General features: G+C 38.5%; 1 protein-coding gene across 3 annotated transcripts; it reads left to right on the plus strand.

Annotated features, from left to right (window-relative positions):
* The first annotated feature begins 288 nt into the window (after positions 1–288).
* Positions 289–4,844, plus strand: LOC147639349 (3-ketoacyl-CoA thiolase 2, peroxisomal-like). 3 transcript variants are annotated; one of them, XM_086790319.1, is made up of 15 exons: positions 289–429; positions 743–831; positions 1,525–1,601; positions 1,708–1,792; positions 1,881–2,007; positions 2,187–2,285; positions 2,379–2,446; positions 2,542–2,649; positions 2,738–2,815; positions 2,928–3,060; positions 3,227–3,323; positions 3,415–3,538; positions 3,742–3,850; positions 4,207–4,290; positions 4,395–4,844. In XM_086790319.1, exons 2-15 carry the CDS (start codon positions 748–750, stop codon positions 4,502–4,504), a joined length of 1,383 nt encoding a protein of 460 aa, XP_086646445.1. In that variant the 5' UTR covers positions 289–429; positions 743–747; the 3' UTR covers positions 4,505–4,844. The 3 variants fall into 3 exon arrangements, with proteins under 3 accessions (XP_086646445.1, XP_086646437.1, XP_086646452.1); XM_086790311.1 differs by having other exon boundaries at positions 302–429; positions 746–831; XM_086790326.1 differs by having other exon boundaries at positions 302–429; positions 746–831; positions 2,229–2,285.
* Positions 4,845–16,651: the final 11,807 nt, after the last annotated feature.

Genomic DNA, 16,651 nt, shown 5'->3' on the forward strand with positions numbered 1-16,651 from the left:
TGATCACAATGAAACCATGCCACGAGCAATTTTCGTCGCTCATGTGGTTGAACATATTCAATAGTTATTTTTCGTGAGGGGGACATTTTTGTTCCGGGGCGTGGGGCTTTCAACTTGACGTGGACACGGCGGGAACAAATGTGTATCCAGCCGTGTGTATGCCATGAGGAATGGATGATGATGTGGTAGAGAGAATGACGTGGCATTGTGTGCCATGAGGAATGGATGATGTGGTGGAGAGAATGACGTGGCAATGTGAAAAGCAGGTGTGGTCACACGTAAGCAATGAGAAAAGCGGTGCCAGGGAATTCTCAACTCTTCAGAATAAAAACCCACGACAGCAAACCCCTCACTAGAAGAAGAAGCAGAAGCAGAAGCAGAAGCAGAAGCGCACGTTCGCTCCCATCTCCTGCACAAACTATCTTCACGGTATCGCCCTTTGCCCAATATTTTTCTCTTTTATTTTTGAATTATCCGATCCATCCATCGCTCACAAGGAAAAGAAGTGACTGTTTAAAATTTTCTTTAAAAATCTTGAGTTTTTCCAATCCATCGCTCTCTAGGGCAAAATCCACTGTTCTTCTGCTTAAATTATTTCTGATTTCCCGACTCATCCAGTGCAAAATTTGTTAGTTATTTATTGGTGGGTGGTCTCTTATTTATTTTGATTCGTAATTCTGCCCGATCGCTCATTACTGTTCAATTATTGTCGTATCATCATCATCATCATTTTTTTTCGCAGCAGACATGGACAGAGTACGCGCCAGACATCAGGTTTTGCTTGACCATCTCCGCCCCTCTGCGACGCCCAGAACCTCAACTGACCTAGTGGTGAGCACTGTGATTAAAAAAAAAAAAACCCTTTTTCCCATCATTTCGTTATGTGTATTTCTGTTACAAATAAAAAACTTGGGCAAACTTCAGATCATGAAATTTTCTTTTTTTCTTGTGGGAAGGTTTTGGGCAAAATCTTTTCTTTCATGAACTATACAAAGCAATGCTCGTCCCTAGCAATGCTCGTCCCTAGCAATGCCCATGGTTGTACATCTATCATGTGTTTTGACTCCCTAGCAATGTTGGTCATCACGGGTTTCGACTCCCTAGCAAGGTCTATGGCCACACATCCTTCATGGATTTCGACAACTTAGCATTGTTCACGAGTTCCACGATTTTGTGCTGCCACCCAAATTCTTAAGTCTTTCTCATCTCTTGTTTTCTAAGCATTAAAACAAATTGCTGCGTGAAAACCAGAATTTTCATATGCTTATGGCATCTCTTATGGGTAGTGAAAATTGAACTGCATATCTGATGTCCCACCTAAACCACATGCAGCACACATTGCCGGTCTAAACCCATGTGTGCAATGTGTGGGAGGCTGCATTCACGATGCTTGTAGACCATGGAATGTCAAAGCATTGCCGTGTGTTTTAATTGCCAATTTTTATGCAAAGCTTTGCTTGTAGACCATGGAAAGTGTTTTAATTGCCAATTTTTATGCAAAGCTTTTCATCTTGTGCTTTCCAGGCATCAACTTGCTCGGCTGGCGATAGTGCTCCTTATGAGAGAACAACTGATTACAATGATGATGTTGTCATTGTTGCGTAAGTGCACCATCCATGGAAAATATTTTCAGTGTTTTGTGTATTGAGGGATATTCGTTCAAAAATGTTCTTTTTCAGATGATGATGGTGTCTTTAAACCTTGCAGAGCCTATCGAACCCCTATTTGCAAGGCAAAACGAGGTGGCTTTAAGGACACTTACCCTGATGACCTGCTAGCACCTGTTCTAAGGGTAAGCGAGAACTTGGAAGTTTATTGCTGTAGCATGGTGTCATGGTAATGGGAGCTGGATAACTGATTGAGATTGACCGTTCTCATAGGCGGTGGTAGAAAGAACCGGTGTAAACCCTGCAGAGATTGGGGATATAGTCGTGGGCACTGTCCTTGGGCCTGGCTCACAACGTGCAAATGAGTGCCGAATGGCTGCTTTCTATGCCGGATTCCCAGGTGTGTTATGTAAACATTTATGTATATGTATACATATACGAACGCACATACATACATACTTACATACATATGTGTGTATGCGAATGTGTGTGTACATAGTAATATCTATTATGTATGCATGTGTGTGTGTGCACTGCGTATACCTTTACTCAGTTGGTCGTCCATGCATGATTCTGCAGAAACTGTGCCGATTCGCACAGTTAATAGGCAGTGTTCTTCAGGCCTCCAAGCTGTAGCTGATGTTGCTGCAGCCATCAAAGCAGGATTTTACGACATAGGTGAGTGTGTTCTGAGGTAATGCCAAGGGAAGCATATTTGATGATTCATTTGAACATGAATATTGGTTGCTGATGTGATAAATTCTTCTTTAGGTATTGGTGCTGGTTTAGAGTCCATGACTACCAATCCAGCGGCTTGGGAGGGCAATGTCAATCCAAAGGTTGGTTTTGTCCAGTGTGACTGCGAATAGAAACTTTACAGTTTGTTTTTTTTTACAGAAAAGATGAATGTCCATATGTTTTTTTTTGGGAATAGGTGGAGACAATACAGAAGGTACAGGACTGTCTTTTGCCAATGGGAATTACTTCAGAGAACGTTGCTGAGCGGTACAATGTCTCACGGAAAGCGCAGGATGAGGCTGCGGTATGGTAATTGTTTCGATTGAAAAAGCCTTTGCAGATATTTACTCTAATGCCAAAAAGCTTGAGAGATGGGTTGATTTCTGTTTTAGGCAACCTCCCATGCTCGTGCTGCATCTGCAACTGCAAACGGGAAGTTCAAGGATGAGATAATTCCAGTTGCAACTAAAGTATGCATTTGGTTGTAGTACTTTCTTAGTTGATATGAAGGTTTTAGTGTGGGTATTTGTATATTGTGAAAGGTTATGATATGTATGATGGTGACAATGGTTGTTTCTGAAGCTTGTGGATGCCAAGTCGGGTAACGAAAAGCCTATTGTCATATCAGTAGATGATGGTATCAGACCTGGGACCACAGTTGCTGATCTGGCAAAGCTGAAGGCGGTTTTCAAGAAGAACGGTTCTACCACAGCAGGTTAGCGCTCACATCTTTCTTCTTAGACTTCCTACACTCTTATAGGCTCCCCCCCTATGGATTTACCTACGAAGCACGGATTGTTAGGCATAAGTGAAAGGATAAAATGTTCATGTTTATGAGTTGTTTCCGTTCTTTACCATCGCTATTCTATGACTGACTGCAGGAAATTCGAGCCAGGTCAGTGATGGTGCAGGTGCTGTCCTACTCATGAGGCGGGACGTGGCCTTGAGGAAGAATCTTCCTGTTCTTGGTGTCTTCAGGTTTGCTTCTATCCAAGTGGTTTTTTCCTGTTTATATATTTATTAAACCTTTGTCTAATTTGGTGCATGACCGCTCGGCTTGTTATTGCAGGAGCTTTGCAGCTGTCGGTGTTGACCCATCCGTGATGGGGATTGGGCCTGCTGTTGCTATTCCAGCTGCTGTCAAGGCTGCTGGACTCGAGATCTCCGATATTGATTTGTTTGAAATAAATGAGGTCAGACGCATGCTGCTGTGATTTGTATTATCAGCGTGTTAGCTTGTTCCATATTTAGAACTCTTGAGCTTGAATTCCTTTGGAGGAGCTGGCATCGTTATTGCTTTGTGCCTCTAATTAGAGGTTATTAATGAGCTTCACAGGTCAAAGTATGCTTAATATCGTATCATGTCAATGGCTTAATTCTTTTCTATTTTTCACAGGCATTTGCTTCTCAGTTCACGTATTGTCTCCAGAAGCTTGAATTAGATCCTGAGAAGGTGAATGTGAACGGTGGTGCCATTGCTTTAGGGCATCCTGTTGGAGCAACAGGTACTTATATAAGGGCCAAAGCCAAGTACTTCAATTCATAGAGTATGAAGGAAAGCTTTGTGATTCAGGAAAGGGTTTAGAGCTGGGGGTGTCTAAGGCTGGGTGCCAAACAATGCTTGCCTGGCAGGGGGGGCCTATACAGGCTGTCCATGAGGGATGCTTGTCCAAGTAACCATCTGCTGTCCCACGGGCAGGGAGTGTGTCCAGTTTAAAGTTCATCCCTTAGAATATGGAAAACAGTTCTGTGGTGGGTTTAGAATGAAGGGTGGAATTGAGTTGAAGAGCTTGGTGTTAGCAAATAATTCTCTGCTGCTTTGTATTCGTGGATTGTGTTGATTTCACCCTTGCGTGTTAAGGGGCACGTTGCACAGCAACTCTCCTCCATGAGATGAAGCGACGGGGCAAAGATTGTCGGTTTGGAGTGATTTCCATGTGTATGGGTAAGTTATTTTTTGTGTGCAGAAAGTGTTTAGATGATTGGTGACCATGTGAACTCTGTGTGTATCAGTCTCAATTCTAATCAATGGTCATTTGTGTTCTGTAGGTACGGGAATGGGAGTTGCTGCAGTCTTTGAGCGTGGGAGTGTCGTTGATTCTTTGAGCAATGTGCGGCCTATTCAGGAAAACAATTTGCTTTCGAGAGATGCACAGTAGGTTCAAGAGGGGGTTATTAGCTTATAGGTTTTTACTGTGCAAGTAAGATGCATCATATCAGCTTATTTGACATCTCATGTGGGATGACAAAGCAGTAACGGTTACACTCATCTAAACAAAGGATTCTTTATCTCTAAGAAATGTGATGTTGAATGAAGAATCTTGCCAACATTGTTTATGTTCTTTTCCTCTTAATTGTCACGGCTCCTAGAGCTGCAGCCATGTTCCCACCTGCATGTCGGCAGGCTGGGCTGATCCCACTCAGGCTTGAGCCTGTTTTACTTTAAGACAATTTTAGTCGCGGCTTGATATGCAACAGGTTTGTCTGTCCTTCTCATTATATAACCTTGTTGGCATTTTGTCAAGATATGTACAGTAGGTTAGACCAATTGTGGCACATCACGATATGGTGTATCTACTAACGGTCAGGAGTCCTTCCTTTACACATTGCCATCTGAGCTTTTTAATCGTTCAATCTGGTGATGAAAGAAGAGCCATTGGATGGAGGTCCTAGGAGTGCTCTGTGCTGGAATTTTACATTGCTTTATCAAGATGGAATACAAGGGATTGTTCCATTTCTCCAACCCATATGTCCAGTCTCCACCTCTTATTAATATCTTGGGGCCTTTTAGGCTTGTGTTCATTCTTCTTATCTGTGGGCAGTTCGTGCATTGTAAATTGTGAATTGTGTGAAAACAATTCCCATTTGCATTTTTTTTTTGGTGTAATCAGTAATCTCTTCCTCATGTACAACTATATCAGGCATGTAGACCTTTCTAACGTGAAATCATAAATTGTTCCAAACCAATTGCATTTTTTAGTGTAATCAGTATTCTCGTCCTCATGCAACTATTTTTAGGCATGTAGACCTTTCTGCCAGGAAATCATGAATTGTCCCAATCTTTCATCTTACGTATAAGAGGGGTCTAATATATTTGGGGCTGTCCTGTCAAGAGCCTATTTGACAACATACCAATTATCCTTATGAATGCATATTCTACAAAGAATGATACACAGCACACTGAATCTCTCCTAACAAACCCTATACAAGCAATATCATACATGTTTTCCTTATACAAGCCTTATAGAGAAAGATATCATACTAAATCTTGGTAATCAAATCGAAACCAATTCAAAGTTAAGGCAAATCTGTCCCTCATGATTGCAAAGCCCATTCATTTTGATGTCCGTTTCTTAAATGCAATTTGTGTTTCTACTATTTTCTTGTCATTTGTTTTTTTTTGGGCTCATTTCTAGTCGTTTGATTTATCTTCCTCCAACAGATGGTCATGTGTGAAGGATTGTTGAATCTTTTTTCTCCCTCTTCCGAGTAGAGATCTTGCTATGATGATTGATTGTCATTAAATCTTGTGTACCATTGGGTGAGCATCAAAAAGTCAATCATTGGGCATGTAAGAGATAGTGTAGATAGCAAAGATGCTGAAGTGAAAACGTTCACAATTTTACACAAACATAGGAAATGAGATATCCTTAACTAGCATGTTTTTGCTCACCAAGAGAAATCAAGCTCTTGTACTAGTGACAAATATATGTACATCCATGTTCTTCACTCCTCTAGGCTTGATTTTTGATTGCCCCCTTGCCCTTCAAAGTTGATGGGCAAGGCGAAATATGGCAAGTTTTTATGTATTTTAGTGTAATTTTTTGATGGGCATTTTAAAATTTTGCGAGTATTTTATGTCCAAAATGCTTAAAAACGGCGGGACACCCATCAAAAAGCAACTATGCGTGGAAAGCATGCATAATCCCATGTACATATTTTTTTTGGTTCTCAAGCCAACAAGAGGCTATGAAGCCATGCCCAAGGGCATAAGCCAAATGTATTCATATGATTCTCATCTAAGCAAAGACATAAGCGCCAAGGCTCCTCTTTGATTCTTTGAACTTTAGTCACTTATCACTTTCAATTTTCAAGGTGTCTTATCATGTTGAACACAATGTCATGAGCTCAAGTATCTCAAGAACTCTTAAAAAAATGTGTTGTAACTTATAGCCTTAGAAACTTTGCCTTTAGCATGAAGCTTGGTAAAGAAATCTTCATTGGGAATGCCTCTTGAGCCTCATGTCTTGATTCTTACTACACTTGGAAAGAAGAAATTATGAAGTAACCAGCCACCATTGATATAAAAGGGGATAGTTATTACCATGAACTTGATAATGTATTATATTTAAAATTAATTTATACATGCTCTGTGCACGTGTGCGTAAGACAAGCAACTTACATTATGGAGTTCTATTCTTTAGTTGCATCTTCCGCGCTTGAGTGTTTGTTCTCTCTTTTTCCACATGCAAGTGTGCTAGGTGTTGCTACTCCTCTTGTGGTGGTGATGGCAGTGCCTAATCCTCTTGTGGTGGAGATGTATGTTTTTCCTCTTAAGCCACATATTTGTGTCATGTCTAGTTTTATTATTTAGACTAAACAGATTAGCACAAAGGGCTAGGTAGAAACACTTACCAACATTTGCACATTCATGCAAAAATCTAAAGACATCTTTTTATTCCAATGGTTTGCTTGAAAGGATAAACATACAATAGTCATGGAGGCTATTTTGTTATTATCATCACGGTATTAATTAAACATAAAATAAATGAAGTCTTGACTATAAAATTTTACTTGAAGAATCTTTTTTTTTTTTTTGGCCAAGGTTGCTTTGTGCATTGCTCCATGAGAATTTACTACAAATAGAAAATTGGGTCTGAAAAAACCACACAAATTGTTTCCTTAGTGCATAGAAAAAGACATGTATCTATTTGAAATTTTGATTTGTGCACCTTGAAAGTCATTATAGAAGGTTACATACATGTACTTTGAGTCGGAGTGTGTGTCCAATCCAAGAGGCCAACAAGAACCAACAGTCCTATGGGTAATGCTCTCCCCATCCACCTGAAAGAGAGAGGAAAGAAAAAGGGACTTGAAACCTTGTTTTTTGTTTTTGCATACGTGCACATAGCCATTGCCAAAAAAACCAAAATTCAAGAACTAAACTACCTCATTTTCTTAGTTCTTACAAATAAAAATGGATATAATCAGAGCAGTAATAATGAGGCACTGTTGGACTCCTCAGCAAAAGCATGGTGGAAATACTAGACAGAAAAGCAACAACCATTAGGAAGAACTAGCTTGGGAAGAATCAAAACATGAAGATGAAGAAGAATTCTTCTATAGGAAAAAAGTAGGCTTTCTTTCTATTACAACAAAGTCATAGGAGAAAATCTACTTTTGTCTAGTGAAAACATTCATCTTAAGACTCAAGTTACAGACCTATAAAAAGCTTGGACAGAAAACAAGAAGAAGATCTTAAAGAAAAATGAAGAACTTATCTCAAAGATGGAACTCTTGCAAATTCATTGCTTAGAAGGCTTAGAAGCATACATCAAAATGGTAAGCAACGCTCAGAAGCATACATCAAAATGGCAAGGAACTCATGGGAACAAGACTCAGAACTAAAATATCAACAATTTTCTTATCTCCCCATTGATATGTTCATAGATATAGGAGCCACTAGCAGCCTACTTAAGGCATGACTTATCCAACCTAGAAAAAAAATGAAGAGATGTAACTTATGCCAATAAAGTAAGAGGATTTATCACATAAACATTCGTTAATAGATATGCCGATCAATAACTTAATTATTTTATTAAGGTTATATGCTCATGAAAAAACTTGACTGTGATGTTTTAATTGGAACCGATTTCTTGCATAATTTATTCTGAAAGGATTATATTTAGGATTAAAATCAAGAAAGTCCATTATGAAGATTTGAAGATCAAAGTAATGGCCACCCAACAACCCCAAAGAGGTGATCATATGTAATGAAGGGGAAACACATTAATTGGTGGGCAATTAGCAATGGGTCCCCGGACATGTAAATAAATAATGGACCATGTGAACACACTATGGACCATATAAGTGAATTCACTATGGACCATATAAGTGAATTAGGGGAGTTGGACACTTACCTTTTTACAATCATTAATACAAATCTTGAACCCAAGCTCTTAGCTGTGGTGGTACTCCCATCGAGTGCATATGTGTGGTACTTCACTTGAGTGTATCTCTTACCCCCACCCTAATCTCTTACTTACATTGCTATGAGAGCCTAGCCTTTGATCCATCTTCTTTTTCCTTTCTTTCACTTTTTTGTTTTTTTGGGCAAAAAAAAGTGCGATTCTTGAGTTTCTTGATCTTCTTATTTTTTTGGGCAAAAAAAAGTGCGATTCTTGAGTTTCTTGATCTTCTTATTTTTTTTTTCCGTTTCTTGATTGTCCTCAACATTTTCTTAAGAAAATCGGTGCAATCTTGGAAAACACTTCAAGTTTGATGATAAGAGTCATAGCAATTGTGATCTTGAGTGATGGCCATGGCATTAGTACTTGGTTTGATCTCATTTTGGAGCAAATAGGACCAATTTTGACAACCGAACATGGTGTGGACAAATTTTTGGTGTGTATGGACAAGTTTCCATGGTATGGACCTGAACTTCTTCTTCCCAAAATTTCCCTTCATGTTTTTTGAAAATGGAAGATTGAGAGCAACTATTCAATACCATGGAAGCTTGAAGGGACGTTGGGAGACAGTTTGGCAGCCATACCAAGCTACGAGATGACGTATTTGGGAAAAACTGGTATGCTTGTCTTAATGATTTCCTTAATGCTTTTGGATGAAGCTTATTACCCTTTTATTACTTTTCTATGATACAAAATAAGCTCTGTATGCATTGCTTTTACCACAGAAGTCAAGATTATGTTCAAAAATTGAGGCTTCATCATTAAACCCTAACTTCTTGAAGAATGGATGCCTTATTCACATCATTAGTGACATCAATGGTTGATTGCATCACTTGAATGCATCACTAGTGGCTTGTTAGTGAGCCAAATTTATAATGATGCAAGCTTGGACCATCTTAATGCATCATTAGTGGCTACTTGTGAGCATTGGCTACATTTGGGAGCATACTTGAGCCATTGCATGTGTATTCTTGCCATCTATATCCATGATGGTGAATATTCAATGCTATTGGACATACCAATGAGTCAAGGGATGCCACTTCTACTTGGATTTACTCAATTGAATGCAAATACACATACTAATGTTGTGGTGAAGACATATATGGGTCGATTTGACTTGATGTATTGATGTGATTTTATTTGAGAAGCCACACTACATTGAACCAATCTATCCTCTTCATTGACATTAAACTCTTGTAATGATTTTTGGATTGGATTGGCATGCTGTATAAATGCCTATGGTGTAAGTGACTTTACTCTCTCCAAGAAATCTACAGTTCACTATTTCAAGTTCATAGAATCTAGATTGTGGAGAGGGAACCTTTGGCATTGGTGATGAAGAGGCCAAAGGGGAGCATGACGTGAACCCGTATATCTCTGATAGATGGAGGATTATGTAAATCGGCATGAAGACTTGGACTCAACCCTTGCCATTGGATTCCAAACTTTGGTAAAGGGGTGAGAAGGCTTGGCCGAGAGATCTGCAAGCATAAAGCTCTTCTCCAGCATCATCTTCTTCAACACCATATTCGATTGGCAAAGTTAAAGGTCATATACATGACAATGGCAATGCCAATCGATTGGGATTAAGACAAAGGTCATGGCAATGGCTTGGAAAATATGGATCATTGTATTTTGAGCTAAGTTGAGATTGAGATTTTGTTGCAAATGTGTCAAGGTTATGGTAAAATTTTTACAAATTAAGGTCAAATTCTGCTTGCAACTAGACAAAAGTGGTGCATTCGATATGCAAATGCTTGGGGAATGAGATTTGGTGGTTTGGATGACAATGTTATGATAAATTTTCACAAGCTCCCTTTTTAACCGATTTTTAAAAAACCCTAATTTAGTCCAAAATCCTAATTTGCTGATTTGAAACCAAGCTTAGCATTCAAATCAGAGGTTAGGGACATGGTCAAACCCTAGCAGGTGACTTTTCCAAGAAGTCAACTTTGGTCAACATGGGGTTGACTTTTTCAAAACTATTTTTGAAGATACCTAACCTACTCATCAAGCCTACACGGCAACATAAAGAATGCACAAATCAGAGTTTGTTTGAATAGTGTACCGGAAAGTGGATGTGGCATGGAACCTAGAACAAAAAGATATAGCACTTGTCAAAACTGAGATCCAGGGTGGTATAAGTGTTTGTCTTGACATTACGGACGTGTCAAGCTATAGCACGTGAAATTTTGACTCCGTTTGAGCCATTTATACCCAAATTAAGGTTTTTTAACCTTTCCAAAGCTACAAATGAACATGGGGAATAGAGGAACGCCGGGCAAAGCATCTCAAGCTCTGGCAACAAAAATGGAGGATCATGTTAATAAAAGTTCCAATCGAAAGTTAGGGCTACTTAAGTGATTAATGAGGAGTCGACTTTGCCAAATTCTGCTTTTGATCATACACGTCTCAAATGACTTACAAGCTATTGTGCAAGCCATGCAAAACATGATTGAAGGCATGTTTGATTGATTTGATAGGAGACAAGAGTATACTGCAGAAGAAATAAAGAGTGAATTTATTTATCTTGGTGAAGAATTCCACAAGGTCAAAGTACCTCCTCCAATTACGCATGGCAAAGGCAAAGGGGTGGTGATTGAGAAGAACCGATAATTGCCAATGGTACTTGGGATAGATTACCAATGCCCGTGTGAATTTTGGTATCTCAAGGGATACTAACCAAAGGGACAATGATGAATTCAAGGGAGTGAAAGACAAAGTTAACTTCACCGAGTTTGATGGGAGTGAGAGCATGTCTTATGAGCAATTTGAAGAATGGGCCAACAAATTAGACATGTACTTCGAGATCAGTCTAAGAAGTGAGAAGGCCAAATTCTACTTTTCCACTCTACATCTGGAAGGCTATGCCCATGATTGGTGGCGAGAATTGCAAAGTCATGGTTATGCGGTCACTTCTTAGAAGTTAGGAGGCCTTCAAGGAAGAGATGAGAGAGACCTTCACTTCTACACTTTAAAAGGACAAGCTTATATGTGAATGGGATGATTTAGAAAAATGAGGGGTGTAAGGGCATACAAACATAAGTTTGTCAAGCTCATGTTGCATCTGAAGGACTTTGGAGAGTACTTTCAGACTGTCAACAAGTACACCAAGGAATTGAAGCCAAACATTAGGGCTGATGTGAAGGCTTAAAAGCCTTTCAATCTCAAGAAAGCAATGGTGTTCGCCAAGACTTATGAAGAAAAATATGCTAGATAATTTTTTCACAAGAGCACTAATAAGGCTGATGTATCCTCTCTACCACCATAAAGAAGCTTCTCCAACCACTACCACATTCCGAGGTATCCTCTTACAGTGTATGGTAGAGGTGTAAAGACCAATTTCAGATTTGTGGGGCTCCTTCAAAGGGACCCATTGGTGATGGGAAAGCTTCTGATGGGGTGAACAAAAGAAATTTTATTAAAGAGGACCGCATCAATGATTTGAGAAGTAAAGTCTTGTGCTACAAGTGTAGCAAAAAGCACCCAATGCAAAGCAAGGAATATGACACTCAACATGGTGCTCTCCAAAGTTGTAGAGGATGAGAAGGAGGATGAAGTGGAGATATTTGATTAATGCATTGTTTCTTTGGGTGATGAGGGTCATGAGCCCGATGGCGAGTTTCCTTTTGATCTAGGGGAATCAAATTAAGACAACGATGATGATGGATATTCTACAACCATGTGTGTTACAAAAGTAGCAACAAGGAATGATGCAAAGTTGTGCACCCTTTCGTATGATGCTTGTGCGGGATGCAAGGGTGCTAAGACTTTGAGGATTAAGGCTATGATTAATGGAAGAGTTGCTCATGTCCTTGTGGATAGCGGTGGTAGCACACATGGCTTTGTAAACAAGAGTTCATTGGGAAATCTAAAATTATATCCCAAACCCTTGTCAAAGTTGCATATGGTGCAAGTGGCTAATCATTAGGAAAAATCAGAGCTCATTTTGGGGCCTTTTGGCTAGAATGAAAAATCCCTTTCCTCCTCCAATGAGAGAAAGGCCAATGCAACGTTAGAAAACTCATAATTCAATTTCTAATTTGCAAAAATGAAAGACTAAAAGTATTCTTTATTCTAAATGTGAACGTCATGCATTCAATGTAGGTGAATTTTTTATTTTTGATCGGATTTTTAGGTTGTCAGAGCAGTCAAACTTTTCTCGCCCACATTGTTGAGCTCTTTTGTTTTCCATTGTTATTCTTTTCCCACTCTCTTTGACACGTATTTCTCCATTGTTTCTACTCTCTGTCATATATTGCTCCTCTATTCATAAAAAATGTTGGCAAAAAATATCAGAATGCATGTGCAAAACATTGTTAGAGTAAAACATGGAGTATCAAACAATATGTGAAGAGGTAACTTCTAAACAACGGAGACCTGCTTCTTCTATTTGTTCAGTAGTGGTGGCAAATACAATTTCTTCAATGAGTCAATGGGAGCAACTTGTCGTGTCAAAAGAAAATTGGGCACTTATGCAACCAAATAGAAGAAGGAGAATAAGATCTAATGTGTTCTTAGCAGCATGGAAAGGGAGAGGGGAGAGTGAAAGGCTTCAGGTCTGTTGCTAGGAATAATATGTTAAGGAAATATTGATCCAGCATGTTTATATGCACAAAGAGCTTATTGCCCATGACTATCCCTAGACTATCTTCCACAACATAGAAAAGTGCCTAAAAAATGATAGAAACATGTTATCTTTACTGTTTTAATCTTGAAAATTATCTAACTTATACAAGTTTGTTTTTGTTTCTACTGACACATGTTTATCCATCATCTTATGAAGAATGGCATCCTATACAATGCATATTGGGGTTATTTGATGTTTTGCATGGGACAATAGGAGAAATGCAATATAGAGATAGATCTGCAACACAATTGGCACAATTCGGTATTTTCTTTTATGGCCAGTTCTATAAGGTGATGGATAACAAACACACATATAGTATTCTGGAAAGACAACAATTACCATCATGGAATATTGTAGACTGGCCAATTTCAAATGCTTCTATTAGTGAATCCTATAGAGCCAAACTCTTTGCGGAAGTTCAATGTTCATTATGGCCAAGTATTGCAACAGGAATTGCTAAAGTGAATATATGTATGCCTATATCAATGTTTGTAGACTTTTTCAGCAAGTACCCAATAAAGGTTAGCAAGACAATGATCACATATAGAGTTAATGATGCAGAAAAAGGTCTTGATTTTCTTGATTATGGTTGGGATAAGAAAATTTCAAATAAAATGCATTGTGAAGTTGTGCCAAAAATAGTTCTAGTGAAGTACATGATCGGGTCTCAAAATTTTATAATATAAATGGAGTCGGTTCATTGGTGACAAAATTGTGCCAATGGATCAAGATTTGGATACATGTGGTGAAAAAATCAATTTATTGACGTAGATGTATATGAAGGGGAAATATTATTGGCTATTATATCTCTTAAGCAATGTTGTACACTCACTCAATTATACCATGATCTTCTTACAAAAGATGAAGCCAATTTGCCAACGAGCTTTACATACATTATTAGCCAAAAAAAGGTAATTTCAATGTAATTCATTATTAGCAACAGAAAGGTAATTTCAATTACAAATGCTTTCTTATTTCACTTTACATTGAATCAGTCTTTTTAATTCATATAAATAACATCACATTACAATGAAGAGAGAGAACTATACATTGCAAAGATATATCAAATGGTATTCTTAATATCTTTCATGATTAACTAAATACAAGTAAGGTGTTAAATTTCATATTTTTATGTATAAAAGTAATAAGGATGACATTGTATCATCATCAAAATATATAATTGCATTGTACTACTAAGTAGGTTTGACTTCAGCATGCTCTTCTGTTTTGTCCATGGGCTCATCTTTTGTGGTTTTGGCTTCACCAATTGTATCTGTAGTTGGAACTTCATTTTTGATATTCTCCTTTGTATTGGCATATTTAGAGGTCTCTCCTGTATATTTTACTTCCGATGGGGATTCTTTAGTGGGTTTGACTTTAGTGGGTTTGACTTCCGATGGGGATTCTTTAGTGGGTTTGACTTTAGCAGACGGGGATTCTTCTGTAGCCTTTACTTCAGCATGCTCTTCTGTTTTATCTATGGACTTATCTTCTGTGGTTTTGGCTTCACCAGAAGTATCTGTACTTGCACACACATCTCATCCACATCTATTCACCTCACATCTCATCACATCTATTCACATCACATCTATCCATCCCTTCATTTAAATCTATATTATTCACATCACACATCTCATCACATCTATTTACCTCACATCATCTCATCACCTCTATTCACATAACATCTATTCATCCCTATATTCACATCTATCTAATTCACATCTATTCATCCCTATATTCACATCTATCTAATTCACATCACACATCTCATCACATCTATCTACCTCACATCTCTTTTTCTTCTTGAACTATCTTTCTCGAAAAGGGGGTGATATTTCAATTACTATTTTACTAAATTTTATTCTTTGAATATTCACTTAACTAATTTCTAAATTAATCACGAATTTCGATGAGAAATAAATTAATCATTTATTTGATTATTTTGACTTCGATACAATGATTTTATATTCACATGATCATAATTTTTTTTTGTTAATAACATGTGTTAACATGTTAACATGTTCCCAAAAAAGCTAGTGGGAGGTTCCCTGGTAACCGGCTAAAATCTCGCCAGGATTTTTGCAATACCCGGCGGTCCTGTTGGGAATATTAAAACCCCGAGACGGGCCCCGACGGGGTTGTCATTTAGCCCGACGGGCTACATTTTTGTATATATACGGGCTGGGGGGACCCTTTGGGAGTTTATTGCTAACAGTATACACAGGTAATGACAATTGTGTGTGTGTGTGCGGGCAGCCGCCCATGGTCGCAATGCACGACAGGATGTGGGTGGTCCGCCACACGAGGGGTGTGTGTGTGTAAGGCCATTCTTCGGAATGGTGCTTATCGTGGGGCACATCGTCGGTAACGCGGCTGGTTTATGTCCTATGGTAAGTATGGCATGCCATAGCGGTACTAGTCGGTAACGTGGCAAGCATTATGGTGATGTCACCTTCCCTTCCCTTCCCTTTGTCAAATGCGGGCATATGGTCGGTAACGCGGCCAGTGTATGTCCGTATCCTATTCGTATTCCCATAGATTCGGGCGGCATTTTGTCGTTAACACGGCAAGTTGGTGTCGTCCGCTAGTGCATATATTGTTTTTTGCATACTACGGCATTTGATCGTTATAATGCGGTCGAAAAAATATCGTAAATTTGCTTGATGCGGCTTGTATTGTTTTTATTGTGTGTGATCCATGCGATACTTACCTTTGATTTTGATATCCTCCTTTGTAGTGGTAGATTTGGGGGCCTCCCTTGTATCTTTTATTGGTTGAGGCATTCCATCTCCTATTTTTGAGGGGGTTTCTTGTACTAGGATGGAGGGCTCTTTTGGCATGATCAAGTATTGTACTTGTCATTCTAGCTCTAAAGCTGTCCACATATACATCATTGTAACTCTTTGAGGTCATTTGTAAATAAAAAAAATAATAATGATTACATTTTGTTATATCTTTCACTTTTGCATCACATTATTGGTTTTGAGGGTTCGGTGTTACCAGTTATGGTGTGTCTATTTTGAAATACACATCAAACATATACTATTCATGGATTAGAGTCCACCCACATGAGAAACCATCATGTTAAGGTAGAATCTATATACCAAAAAACATAAACCTCAGGCTATTTTCATTTAGGAGAAAAAGTTTTGAAACATAGAAAAGAGGAAGGTGTACTTACAGGAATCCAAAGTGGAGTTATAGACCCAAGATGATCAATATTTGTAGGCAAATGATCCAGCACAGAGAAAAGCCTCTTCAAAAATCTACAACACATGATATTTTAGTAACTTGAAATTAAAACAAATCAAATGAACATAGAGGAACTAATAGTACATACAATCCAAGTTTGTTTGTGAGTATCCTTGTTTGTTTGATAGAATTGTAAAGCCAACATTGTTTGCTAGCAACATCACAAGACTTCAATAGGAGCGACTACAACATAAGAATAGGATAATCAGTCTTCCTTCATAGTTCTCAAAAATATT

The sequence above is a fragment of the Cibotium barometz genome, chromosome 4 (assembly GCF_041138505.1).
Source record: "Cibotium barometz isolate CiBa-2024 chromosome 4, ASM4113850v1, whole genome shotgun sequence".
NCBI classification, from domain to species: Eukaryota; Viridiplantae; Streptophyta; class Polypodiopsida; order Cyatheales; family Cibotiaceae; genus Cibotium; species Cibotium barometz.

Bases quoted from the DNA above. Each gene is read 5' to 3' on its own strand.
- LOC147639349 (XM_086790319.1), top strand. From the start codon at position 748: ATGGACAGAGTACGCGCCAGACATCAGGTTTTGCTTGACCATCTCCGC. The intron at 3,061-3,226 runs GTTAGCGCTCAC...GACTGACTGCAG, and splicing joins GAACGGTTCTACCACAGCAG to GAAATTCGAGCCAGGTCAGT. The intron at 3,539-3,741 runs GTCAGACGCATG...TATTTTTCACAG, and splicing joins ATTTGTTTGAAATAAATGAG to GCATTTGCTTCTCAGTTCAC.